This window comes from Rhinoraja longicauda, chromosome 11 (genome assembly GCF_053455715.1).
Source record: "Rhinoraja longicauda isolate Sanriku21f chromosome 11, sRhiLon1.1, whole genome shotgun sequence".
Taxonomy (NCBI): Eukaryota; Metazoa; Chordata; class Chondrichthyes; order Rajiformes; family Arhynchobatidae; genus Rhinoraja; species Rhinoraja longicauda.
The window spans coordinates 26,544,297-26,557,343 of NC_135963.1; the positions used below are offsets into that span (position 1 = coordinate 26,544,297).

The 13,047-nt window shown below is 40.2% G+C and overlaps 1 protein-coding gene across 4 annotated transcripts in view; it reads right to left on the reverse strand.

Moving 5' to 3' along the window:
* The window catches only part of LOC144598398 (zinc finger FYVE domain-containing protein 9-like), a 125,700-nt gene that overhangs the window by 107,354 nt on the left and 5,299 nt on the right, over positions 1-13,047 (reverse strand). For all 4 annotated transcript variants that reach the window (XM_078408533.1, XM_078408532.1, XM_078408534.1 and 1 more), the window contains exon 2: positions 214-327. In XM_078408533.1, coding sequence (XP_078264659.1) covers positions 214-283 — 70 coding nt within the window. In that variant the 5' untranslated portion in view covers positions 284-327. The remainder of the gene's footprint in view (positions 1-213; positions 328-13,047) is intronic.

Below are 13,047 nucleotides of genomic sequence, written 5' to 3' on the forward strand. Positions count from 1 at the left end.
ATGTTGGCCAGTGTGGGCCTATTAAAGTTGGGCCGAAGGGCCCGTTTCCACGCTGTATCATTCTGTAACCCAGATAAGTTTAAGCACGCTGGTTACATTCTGAACAGGCTGGATACATTGAAACCCTAAAGTCATTAAGGGGAGACCTATTTACAATAAGTCTTGAATTACAGAATAAAAATAATATAGAGCTAAGAGAAGAAATGAACATACCTTCATTCTGCTCAAATTCATCCAACACCTTGTCCAGGTTAAATGCCTCAGCTTGGAAATAGTTCTCCATTTGCCAATATTCACCGCCCTGCACAATGTTCAGTCTGTCTGAACCTGTCAAAATATATATTTTTTAAAACAAACATCTTTTCTTCAGTGTTGTTCACTTCTACTCTATATCAATAAGTGTTCATTATTTGGGAAAGGTTTACCCTACATCTTTGAACATTCTATTTAAAGTAAATATATCAAACCATTGCGAAAATCATTTATGCCATTTTACATTGAATGTGACTGACTCGTCGTAATTTAATAAACATAGCACAAAAAGTAAGGAAATTTGTGTTTGGTAGATTATTTCTTTGTTGTAACAATGCTTCTTGGCAATAAATCTTATACCGTTGGAAAGTCTGTTTATTTCCCTTTTAAATGGTGCCACATTTGTAAGGAACATGCATTTGTGGGATGAGCAGCAGAGCTGAGTATATGGGTTGCGCCCATGAAAAATTTGCCAAATCTTCTCTGCCAAGCCAAACAGCTTATTCTGCTGTTGCTATTGGACTCTTGTTTTGAGCTTCTGGTACCCCCATCTGTGAGCATGGGCCCTGCTACAGTGGTCAGTATGTGTCTGCTCCAAGAATCGGCATGCCACGTTTGACTGATCTGGATAGGGCCCGTGCGATAGGGCAACTTCAAGCTGGTGTTCCGCAAAACCAAGTTGCGGCATTATTTGGAGTGAGCCCTAATACCATCTCCAAAGTGAAGACCAAGTTCCATATAACGGGGGATGTCAGAGACAGGCCGCAAAGTGGGCGTCCCAAGAAGACGACACCCGAAGAAGACCGTTTCCTCACCCTGTCAGCACTTAGGAACCGTAGGCTGTCTTCTACAGATTTGCAGTCAAGGTTTGCAGGACGATATGGCCGACGGCTCTCTGCCCAGACAATTCGGAACAGACTGCACGCAGCCGATCTCCGGTCTCATAGGGCTGCCAGGAGGCCTGCCATGACTGCCCTTCACCATCAGGCCGGTTTGCGCTGGTGTCGGCAACACGTGCACTGGAACCTGAACATGTGGAGGAACGTTATGTTCGGCGATGAGTCCAGATTCTGCCTACGGCAGTTGGATCATAGGGTCAAAGTGTGGAGAAGACGCGGAGAACGCTATGCTGATTGCTGCACCGATAGAGTAACATCTTTTGGTGGAGGCAGTGTGATGGTGTGGGGCGGCATCTCCCTCACTGGAAAAACGAGGCTTGTCATCATTGGAGGCAATCTCAATGCAGAGAGATATCGAGATGAGATTCTGCAACCAGTGGCAATCCCATATCTCCACAGTCTGGGACCGAACTCTATCCTCCAAGATGACAATGCTCGCCCCCACAGAGCAGGGTTTCTCAGAGACTACCTCCAGAATTTGGGAGTGGAGAGGATGGAATGGCCTGCCAGCAGTCCTGACCTCAACCCCATTGAACACTTGTGGGATCAGCTTGGGCGTGCTGTTCGTGCCAGAGTGACCAACACAACCACATTGGCTGACTTGCGACAAATGCTGGTTGAAGAATGGGATGCCATCCCACAACAGTGTGTGACCAGGCTGGTGACCAGCATGAGGAGGAGGTGCCAGGCTGTTGTGGCTGTGTATGGTTCCTCCACACGCTACTGAGGCTCCTGTTTATTAAATGAATAAATTGTTAAATTGCCAATATGTCTTGTTTCTTCAGACTTCAATCATCCAATCCACCAAACAACACCAAACAAGAGTCAATGGCAGAATAAGCTGTTTGGCATTGGCAGAGAAGATTTGGCAGATTTTTCATGGGCGCAACCCACATACTCAGCTCTGCTGCTCATCTCACAAATGCATTTTCCTTACAAATGTGGCACCATTTAAAAGGGAAATAAACAGGCTTTCCAACGGTATAAGATTTATTGCCAAGAAGCATTGTTACAACAAAGAAATAATCTACCAAACACAAATTTCCTTACTTTTTGTGCTATGTTTATATACCAAGCATTATAATGCATATTGTGCAAATATTATGTTAATTTAGACCTGGGCATATCAAGTTATATGCTTGACTTGTCTAAAACATTTGGAGTAGGAAAGAATTGCAGATGCTGGTTTAAATTGAAGGTAGACACAAAATGCTGGAGTAACTCAGTGGGACAGGCAGCATCTCTGGTGAGAAGGAATGGGTGACTAAAACATATGAAGGATTGTTTGATTGTTTTCCCAAGCTTATACGTCAGGTGACAATCCACAGATTTAAATTTTACTCCATGGACCAGTCAATGATAAATCAAAACGCTTACTCATTCAACGTGCATCTTTCTGTGTTGCAATTTCACTGGAAGATCTGTAATGGGCTACTGCATAAGGTCATTCCAACGACAAAGTCCAATGTAGTAACTCAGAAGTTCTAAATAGATCAATTTTCCAAAAATAAGTCTACCATGACTTTGAGCCAGAGTTCTATTCTATAGCATTCAGCTAGGTTTCTGGATCCATTCCAATTTTATAAAACACTGAACCAATATAGACAAATAATTTATATCTGACAATTTTAATGTAATTACATCTCTTTAACGGTACAAAAACAGTAAACTTCTAATCTACCAAAAAACAAATAGCCTCTGCACAGGAACATGCAACAAACCCAGCACCTCAACTCAAGCAACTCCCTCTACTCAAACTGAAGACCATCCAATGCACTCCAAAAAGCAAACTGTCATTGACATAGATCCCTGCAGTAACTTATTCCAAAGCAACCTTAAGGTTCAAATAAGCGACTGAAATAGAACAAAGCAATTGCTCCAATAGCTCTTCCTAAATCAGAATCTCATTTTTCCAATGCACAATAGTTTATCGTCACCACCAGCCATTAAAAGTAATCCAAAAAAAAAAATTGCCCAAATCATTAAACCATAACCTATGCACCAAAAAAGAATCCTTCACCAAAAGGAAGTCTGTTAATGCCAGCACGGAAAACAGCAGGATACTGGAAATCTGAAAACAAAACAGAAAATGCTGTAAACACTCAGAAGGTCAAGCAGCATCTGTGGAAAGAGAGTTAAATTTGGAGGTCAAGGGTCCTTCAGATGAACTGAAAAAGTGGGAAAATAAGTAGTAGGAAAGAGGGCAGAGAAAATAAACAAAGGGACATTTGAAAACTGAAATGCAGATCAGAGCTGCTTCAGAGAACTGAAACCAAAAAGAGAATGTCAAAAGTGATCGGCAGATCATGCAGTCTGTGGTGAAAGAAAAACTGCATTACTCCCTCACTGCAACCCAAAACTGAAGGCTCTTCAACCTGAAAAGTTAACTTGATTTCTCTTTGCATAGAAGTCGCTGAGCAATTCGAGCAAGCACTTTGTTTTATTTTCAGTACATTTGTCTACCATTGTAGCAGTTCCACTGGATCAAAAGGAATGCTGGAAATAAGAATACAAAATCTATTTGCGATCAATTGTTCAAAGCACATCATTATGAAATGGAACACCAGGCAATATGTTCCAGCATACCAGGAGTAAGTATCAGAAAACTTCCTCCTCTGGACATTACCAGATTACCAAAACACCCAATATTGTTGACCCAGTGCCAACGCCTAGTTTCCTACCACCTGGGCGTATCTGTCATTCAGCCTACTTTAGATAGTCAAGATAACAGCATGGCTTCTGCACAGTGGAAGCCCAAGTCTCAGTTAAGCAGTAGAAAAAGTCAGCAACCGCCAAAGTCCCAATCATCTTGATTTTTAAAAGATTAACAGTACTTCCAAACAGAACTGCCAACGTTCCATAAAGTCCTGCTTTGCATGACCAGTTTTAAATTTAAAGAGGACAATTTTCAGTGAAAAAACAATATTTTTTAGTTTGCTTTTATATTTATTATTTATAGCTTGCATAGCATTCCCCCATTACAAAGATCATAGCATAATCAGAGTTCTTTACACCACATAATTAATGTCCAAGAAATCCTATGCATGTTAAACCACTATTTTCAAATACAATATATTGCAATGTGTACTTTGCACTGAAGACAACATGTTGTTAAGTCATCTCAATAAAAGCCTAAATACTACCTTCTAAAATAAAGTCATTTGATTCAAGCGCTAAATTCAGCTCCACATTATTTTAAATGTTCTAACACCTCAGCATCAGTAAAGAAAAATATTTTGTTAATTCATTGCTGACAAAAGATTTATTGCCTTTGCTTAATTTCCTTCTTAAACATCTAGAACTTCACGGCAAAAATATTAGTATGGTCTATTTTGTTCAGTTTCTCAATATTTAATTGAACATCACTGATGGCAACTATGGTGGAAAGAGTATCTGCACCAACATGTCCAGAGGGAGAGTGCTCCAGATTTCAACCAGCCTTACTGAAATTCCCTCCATGTCTCCTACTTTATGCTTTAAACCTGTCCACTCCTTCAACGGTAAAGTTTTCTCATTATCCACATTCCTTAATGTTATACATAGGCACAGTAGGTCGTCTGTTATTGCAATGGGAGGATGGCAAGGACTTCCACTTTATAGATATAAAACCATTGCCCGGGCTCACTACTGTTCCAGTTTCAGCCAGTCAGTGCAACACTGGGAAGGCAAGAGAGAACCGGAGCGTAACTCTCTGCTGAGTCGCCGACATCTTCCACAAGCTGCACCGAGTTTTACTTCACCAGTTGTCGCATCTTCCAGTTGATGTGGGTGTTCCTGCGGCTCACGTTATAACCCCTTGCAACAGTACTTTCTTTAGGCAGCCGCCACCGACAGGACATGCTCCTCCACCTGCTTCTTTCTGCCTAGAACCTACATGCCAGCTAAGATTTTTCTCCTTTGGTTCATCTTTCCCATCCCCTCATTCTCCTGGCTCCATTGGTTCCTTCCCTTATCTTGCTTCATCCAACACTTACCAGCCTCTGTCTCTACTTTCACCTTGCCACTGGGTTCCATCAAGCCAATTATTATCTTGCCTGTTTCCATCGGTCACCTACCAACTCTCAACACTCCCCCTACATCTCATCCCCCTTCAATACAAAACAATACAATATATCTTTATTGTCATTGTACAGGGGTACAACGAGATTGGGAATGCGCCTCCCATACGATGCAATAATTTAATTAGCTAGTCAGTATTAACTTAAACAACCCAATGAAACAAATTGTAACAATTTTAAAACAGAATAAAGTGCAAGTAGATCTGTGCCAGATCACTGTGCGATGTGACCATCCGGCTCAGCAGGTATTAATTAACCTGTCTCACACCTCTCTTTTGCTTCTTTGTATTGACTACCTCCCCTCTACACAGTCAGTCCTGATTGCAGGGTCTCAACCCAAATCCCTTTACTTCCATAGTGCCAATGTCTTCCAGGTGTTTTTTTTTCTCTCCCTAATAAATCATAAGAAAACTAAATTTAAAAGCGGAGATGCCAGTTATAAAACACCAAGAATTAAAATTTCCAAAATAGTTAAAGAGGAGAAAAATAGATGACAAATTGAGTTCTATTTCTTCCAAAGGACCAATTGGCATCAATACAAATAGAGGGGTGGGATGAGGGCTTAAGGTTGAAGACAGTCAGGTGGTCATGTATTTTTATTAAATGTTAAACATAATCAAAATTGTACTTATGTGCCTATATTGTCAACACGAACAAAGATAAATTTCTGGCTCTGCACTAAAAGTTTAACCTCTCCAGTTGTCAACCATATCAACCATTTAGATTTCAATTCCTTTGCTTTTATGTTGCTTGAAATGTTGCTCTTTAGAAGCCACTATATTCAATTCTGAAACCATTACTTAAATAAATGCAAAATTAAAGTCCATGTTAAACCCATTAGTCACTCGTCACTACTATTTATTTCAAGTAGTTTGCAGTCTAATCCTTAATTGTTGTTTGACAGTACCTAATGTTTAATGATTACATTTAATTACATTACAGAAGCAAGGGATGAGGTAGATTCAGTTAAGGTCAGGTTATCTGGATTCTGTATTCCAAATGACAAATCGTCTCACTGCAGATTCTAGCCATAATAACATTTCTGATATGACCAACAATTTGGGTTAATAATCAAATTCTGCAATATATATATACTTAAACTGCAGGTGGCTCTTTTGTTCTTTTAGTTATTCCTATTTGCTCAAGGTGGCAACAAACCTCTCATTCTGTTGCAGCAAAAGCTCCAAAAACAAAATGCATATCATTAAACGGTAAACATGATATCCTTGTTCAAGAAAGGCAACAAGGATATTTTGAGTAGCCACAGGCCAATCAAATGAACAACAATAGTCGGTAATGTATTGGAGAAAATGAGCAGGAAAGAAAAATTAAGCATTGAATGCAAGTTAATCACGGAGGAATATCGTAAATTTATAAAAAAGCAAATTAAAGTGATTAACATCAATTTTTTGATGACATTACAAAAAATATAGATGAATGGAATGCCGATATTTTCTGTTTAAATTTTACTCCATTAGTTATGGTTCTTTATAATGAGGGTTTACGGTAAACCGAACATAGTGGAGGGAGTGATGTCCCTTATTGACAATGATAGCAAATGATAGTTAATATTCAAAAGGGCACAAAGTGCTGGAGTAATTCAGGGGTCACGATCTCTAGAGAACATGGATAGGTGACATCAGGACCCTTCCTCAGACTGAATCAGTCAGCTGAGTTACTCCAGCACTGTCGTTTCACTTCAAAACAAGGCTAGGTACCATACCATGGGGCTCCCTCCCTTCTCACCCACTGTGACCTCTAAGGTAGAGTATGTCCGCTACTATGAGGGAGAAGGAGGTGGCGGCGGGAAAAAAAAGATGCCAACTGGACAGAGAAGCGGGTGGCAATGGTTGAGCAGGAAGTGGATAAAGCCACCGCCAGACAACAAGAAACAGCAGCAGGTGAGAGGGCTCGCTGGCGCACCTTGCAAGTCGGAAGTGGGGTCGGATGCCAGGCTCTAAACGTCCGGGAAGTCTTTGTGAGCCGGGGATAGGTCGGCAGGTTGTTCTATTCACATTCAGTTTACATTTTATATTTGATTTTTTAGGCTTCTGGCATTCCATGGTGCTTTAGAGACACGGGAGGGGTGTCACTAGCAGCCCAGGGGTGAAAGGTCGTTTCATTATCACGTGACCTCTGTTGGCCTGGGAAAAAACAGATAATCCAGAAAGGCTCTGAAAGCGAGGGTGCCGGAACCTGTAAAACCAGAACACCTTGAAAAATAACAGGAATGAGCACGACCTTTTATGAAAAGAAAATAGCGTGTGGTTAATCTACTGGGTCTCTGAGGAATCGGTCAATGAAATAGGTACGGGGGAAATTAGTGAAGTAGATTTTCAGAAGGTATTAGATAATAAGGTTAATTGATGAGATAAGAGCACAAAGCATTGTGGTGATAGGTCTAATGTACTGATAAGGATTGGGAATTGGATAAATCAGACAGAACAGCAGAGTGTGAAATTAAATTTGTGTGCAGTCTGGTCGTCAGCAGCAGGTGAGAGGGATATGGAGGCCTGAAGAAGGTTCACAAAACAAGTCCACCAAAGTTGGACAAACAGATTATATTCTCCGGAGGATCAAGAGGCTGAGAGGGCAACCTGATAGAAGCAGAATATACAAAATTATGAGAGGCATATATGGAGTATATGGTCAGTCTTTATGAAGAGGGGGTTTTCAATGCAAGAACAAGGAAGTTGCACTGCAATTGTATAAATATTTCAGTGACTCGCATTATTACACATAGTTTTGGTATCATTAATGAAGAAACTGGGTAGCTGCCACCACAGACAGAGCAGCAAACATTCAGTAAATTGATTCCAGGGAAGGTGAATTGGCCAAATGAGTAACGACTTGGACAACTGGGACTGAATTCTTTTTGATTTAAGAAGAGCATCTCTTTGAACCCCCCAAAAAATGTTATAGGACATAACAGTATAGATGCAGGCAAGATGTTTTCTCTGGCTGAGGTTTAAAGGACTAGGAGGCCTTTCAGAATCAGAGATAGGCTGTTTGATTCATAAGTTCAGTCATAAGAGCAGAATTAGGCCATTCAGCCCATTGAGTCCACTCTGTCATTCAATGAAGGCTGATCTATCTACCCCTCTAAACCCCATTCTCTTGCCTTCTCCCCATAACCTTTGAGGCCCTTACTAATCAAGACCCTTTCAATCTCCGCTTTAAAAATATCCAATGACTTGACCTTCCAAGTGCTCTGTGGCAATGAGTTCCAGAGATTCACCACCCTCTGACTAAAGAATGTCCTGCTCAACTGCTTTCCAAAGGCACATCCTTTTATCCTGAGGCTGTGCCCTCTGGTGGAAACATCCTCTCCCACTAGTGTAAACATTCTCTCCACATCCACTCCATCCAAGCCTTTCGCTATTCAGTAGGTTTCAATGAGACCCCCCACCCATCCTTCTAAACTCCTGCAAGTACAGGCCAAACCTGTCAAACTCTCATCATATGTTAATCCAATCATCAACTGGATCATTCTTGTAAACCTCCTCTGGACCCTCTTCAACTCCAGTACATTCCGCCTCAGGTATGGGGTCCAAGCAGCATATCCCTCCTCAGGTATGGGCCCCAAAGTTTAGGACTGAGGTGAAGAGAACTTTCTTTACTCAAGATGATGCCAAACCTTTGGAATGTTCTACCCTTGAGCAGTCATTGTGTTCCTGGGGGGTGGGGGAGAAACACCTCATTGAAACCGGAGCACCCAGGGAAAACCCATGGGAGAACGTACAAATTCCATACAGACAGCACCCGTGGTCAGGATCGAACCCGGGTCTTTGGCACTGTAAGGCAACAATTCAACCGCTGCGCCACTGTGCCGCCCTAAGTCAAGAGTTATGGGGTAAAGTCCTGGAAAGTGGTACTGAGATAGAAGATGGCAAAACAGTCTTGAAGGGCCACATGGCCTACTCCTATTTCTAACGTCATTGTGTTCTTGTGACAAAATATCTTCAAGAAAATATGCCGAAAATGGTATAAAAGGCTTTATAAAAGCAACCTTCTTCAAACCGCACTTGGGGTTTGATTATTTAATCTGTTAAAACATTTGAACTCTATTGTAGGAGTGGTACATAGTTAAAGATATTGCAAATTTAAAAACCAGGAAAATTAGCAGCCTGGTTAATGAATATCCCTTAGCCAACATATGTGAAAATGAATTTCTGGACAGTCTCAGACAAGACCTCTTGTACATTAATTGTATTGTTCTGAAATTTACCTGCAGTGAAGGTCTTGAAAAAGTTATCAAATTGGCCTTAAAACACATTGGATGCGCAGTTTTGTAGTTTTTGTGACACGCTACACGTGCACTTCTTTCCTGCTCTTTTTTTTTTAAGGGGACATTTGAAAAGGAGGATGCAACAATATGGAACATTTACCCACATAATTATAGTTGCTGGCACAACTATGATTGTTCTGTATAGTTTGGTTTTTGCACCATTATGGTTTAATTTTCTTAGAATAGCTGAATTTATTATTAACGTTGTATCTCATGTACTTGTAATTGTGCAGCAATAAAGAATGTTATTGTTCCGGTTCATTTCCAGTGACTATGACAAGCACTCTTGAATCTTGACTATGGCCCTCTTACAAGTGGAGATTCCAAAGAAGCCTGGTGTGATCAAGAATCTTAATTATCAATTCACAATCTGAATATAGGCAGCAAACAAATGATCAAAGACATCTGGGGAGAAAAAAAAAAGACAATTTCAATAGGAGCCAGGGAGGCAATTTCAGATCCACGGGTATTCCAAAAACCAACAAATTTAAAACTAAACTTCAAGTCCTGGAACTGTCACCATTTGACAAACTTTTTTCCCCTCAATAAAAGTACAGGCAAGGGTGTCTTGACCCAAAACATCACCCATTCCTTCTATCCACAGATGCTGCCAGCATTTTGTGTCTATCTTCAAGGGCATTAGAGAAAATTTGCTAACTTCAGATCCAGTCATCTGCTTTTTCTAAGCATCATGTCTCAAATGCTGCAACAACCCTTATAATACACAAAATCCATCATTTTTAATCTACACAAATTCTATCATCTTTGAGGACCCGACATATTGATTTACTACTAAATTGCTTACGTCATGGTTCTACTATGTACTATGATTTTATCCCATATTTCTGTTGCAGATCCTCAGAATCTTGTCCAATTTCTGCTATGGCAGTTAGTTTAAAATTTCTTAGCTATTCTAAAATATGCAACTAGTTATACATAGTTGAAACTGCAAAATTTGTGGAAAGAAGGTACATGTTAAATTTACCTCCAACTCATCCAATCTACTAAGTTTATTATTAACAATAAATTGCCTCTACATCCAGTCATTGGTATGTTTAAGTATCTTGTTTTTGCAAATTATGACCTTTCAAAAATAAACTAAAAATATACTTATTTCACTATTAGAAAGATGTATACCATTTCAATTGTAGAAATGTAGACCCTTGAACGCAAAGCGCACAATATTGGAGTAAATTTTAATTCTTAATTATTGGACAGGCAGATGACGAGAAATAGATTGTTCTATTGAATCTTCAAAACAGATCGACCAAAATAATGTTGATGAATTACACGACAAATAACTATGGCTTTTGAAAATGGAGTTAGAAAATTTCCAGAGACTATTTCACCTTGGTTAAGTCTTCATCAATTAAAAAGGCAAATAATCAAGCCAGAAGGATAATTTTAAAACAATTTACATTCAAAACATGTTTAACATAAAAGTAACATTTGGATTCAACTTTTTAAAAGTGTTTGAAAAAGATACACACAAAAATAAGTGGCCAAGCAAATGGGCAAGGTTGGGCAGGCTGGGATTTTATTTTTTGGGAGTGCAGAAGGATGAGAAGTGATCTTATAGAGGTGTCTAAAAAGCACAAGGGAAATAGCAAGGGTGAATGCACCGAGTATTTTATCCAGGGTTGGGGAATTAAAAACTAGAGGACATAGGTTTTATGGTGAGGGGGGCAAAATTTAATACAAAACTGAACGGCAACTTATTCCATATACCCACAACGATCTGCGTGGAAAGAGCTGCCAGAGGAGATAGTTGATGCAGGAACTATAATAACATTTTAAAAGACACTTGGACCTATACACGGATAAGAAACCCCATAGAGTGAAAGCTAGTTGGACTAGCTTAGATGGGGTATCTTGATTGTCATGATGGGCCAAACGGCCTGTTTCCTTGCTGCAAGCTTAGAAGAAGCTTCTGTATATGTTTGAAAGGCAAAGACAAATGATAGAAAGGGATTAATGTGTGAGTTTTTACAAGAAAGAACCAATGCCATTATGCTTTATTTCTATTGTTCTTTTGGTGCTAGTGCTGTGGCAAGAGAAATGGTTAACATTTTCATGGAAACGAGAGATATAGACAGTGATGTGGAGAGATAAACAATGAATGAAAGATATGCAAAAAAGTAATGATGATAACCAGTCTGAAGAAGGGTCTTGACCCAAAATATCGCTCATTCCTTCTCTCCAGAGAGTTACTCCAGCTTTCTGTGTCTATCTTCGGTTTAAACCAGCATCTGCAGTTCCTTCTTACACAAAACACTGATAGTTGTCTGTGCAAACATGGTCTGGTGATGTTCAAACCTCTATCTGTATACCTGATACCCAACAGAACAGGCAAGCTGTTAAACAGGACTGAGAACACTTCTGATTAAACATTACTTACCACTTAACAGCTGATAGAGATTAAATGGTACTAATTGGCACACAGCGAAGTTAAAACTGTTCACTTACAGGTCGGTTCTGGACCCCAAGAAAGGGAGTTTGTAGAGTGCATCCGAGATGGATTCTTCGAGCAGCTTGTACCAGAGAGAAGGCAATTCTGGATTTCGTGTTGTCCAATGAACCAGATTTAACAAGGAAACTCAAGGTAAAAGAACCGCTTGGAGGTAGTGACCATAATATGATTAGTTTTAATCTGCAATTTGAGAGGGAGGTTAAACCAGGAATATCAGTGTTGCAGTTGAACAAAGGGGATTATGAAGGCATGAGAGAGGAGCTGGCCAAGGTCAAATGGAAAAAGATCCTAGCAGGAATGATGGTGGAACAGCAATGGCAGGAATTTCTGGGCACAATCCAGAAGATGCAGCATCATTTCATAACAAAGAGGAAGAAAGATTCTAAGGGGTGTAAAAGGCAACCGTAGCTGACAAGGGAAGTTAGAGATGGAATAAAACTAAAAGAAAAGATGTATAAGATAGCAAAGAGTTGCAGTAAGCCAGAAGAGTGGGCAACTTTCAAAGGACAACAGAAGATAGCGAAAAGGGCAATACGGGCTGAAAAGATGAGGTACGAAGCGAAGCTGGCCAAGAATATAAAGAAGGACAGTAAAAGCTTCTTTAGGTATGTTAAGAGAAAAAAAATTAGTAAAGACAAATGTGGGTCCCTTGAAGGCAGAAACGGGTGAAATTATTATGGGTAACAAGGAAATGGCGGAAGAGTTGAACAGGTACTACGGATCTGTCTTCACTAAGGAAGACACAAACAATCTCCCAGATGTACTAGTGGACAGAGGATCAAGGGAGACAGAGGAACTGAAAGAAATTTGCATTGGGCGAGAAATAGTATTGGGTAGACTGATGGTATTGAAGGCTGATAAATCCCCAGGGTCTGCATCGCAGGGTACTCAAGGAGGTGGCTCACGAAATCGTGGACATATTGGTGATCATTTTCCAATGATCAATAGATTCAGGATCAGTTCCTGTGAATTGGAGGGTAGCTAATGTTATCTCACTTTTCAAGAAAGGAGCGAGAGAGAAAACGGGGAATTAGACCTGAAAGCCTGACATCGGTGGTGGGGAAGATGCTGGAGTCAATT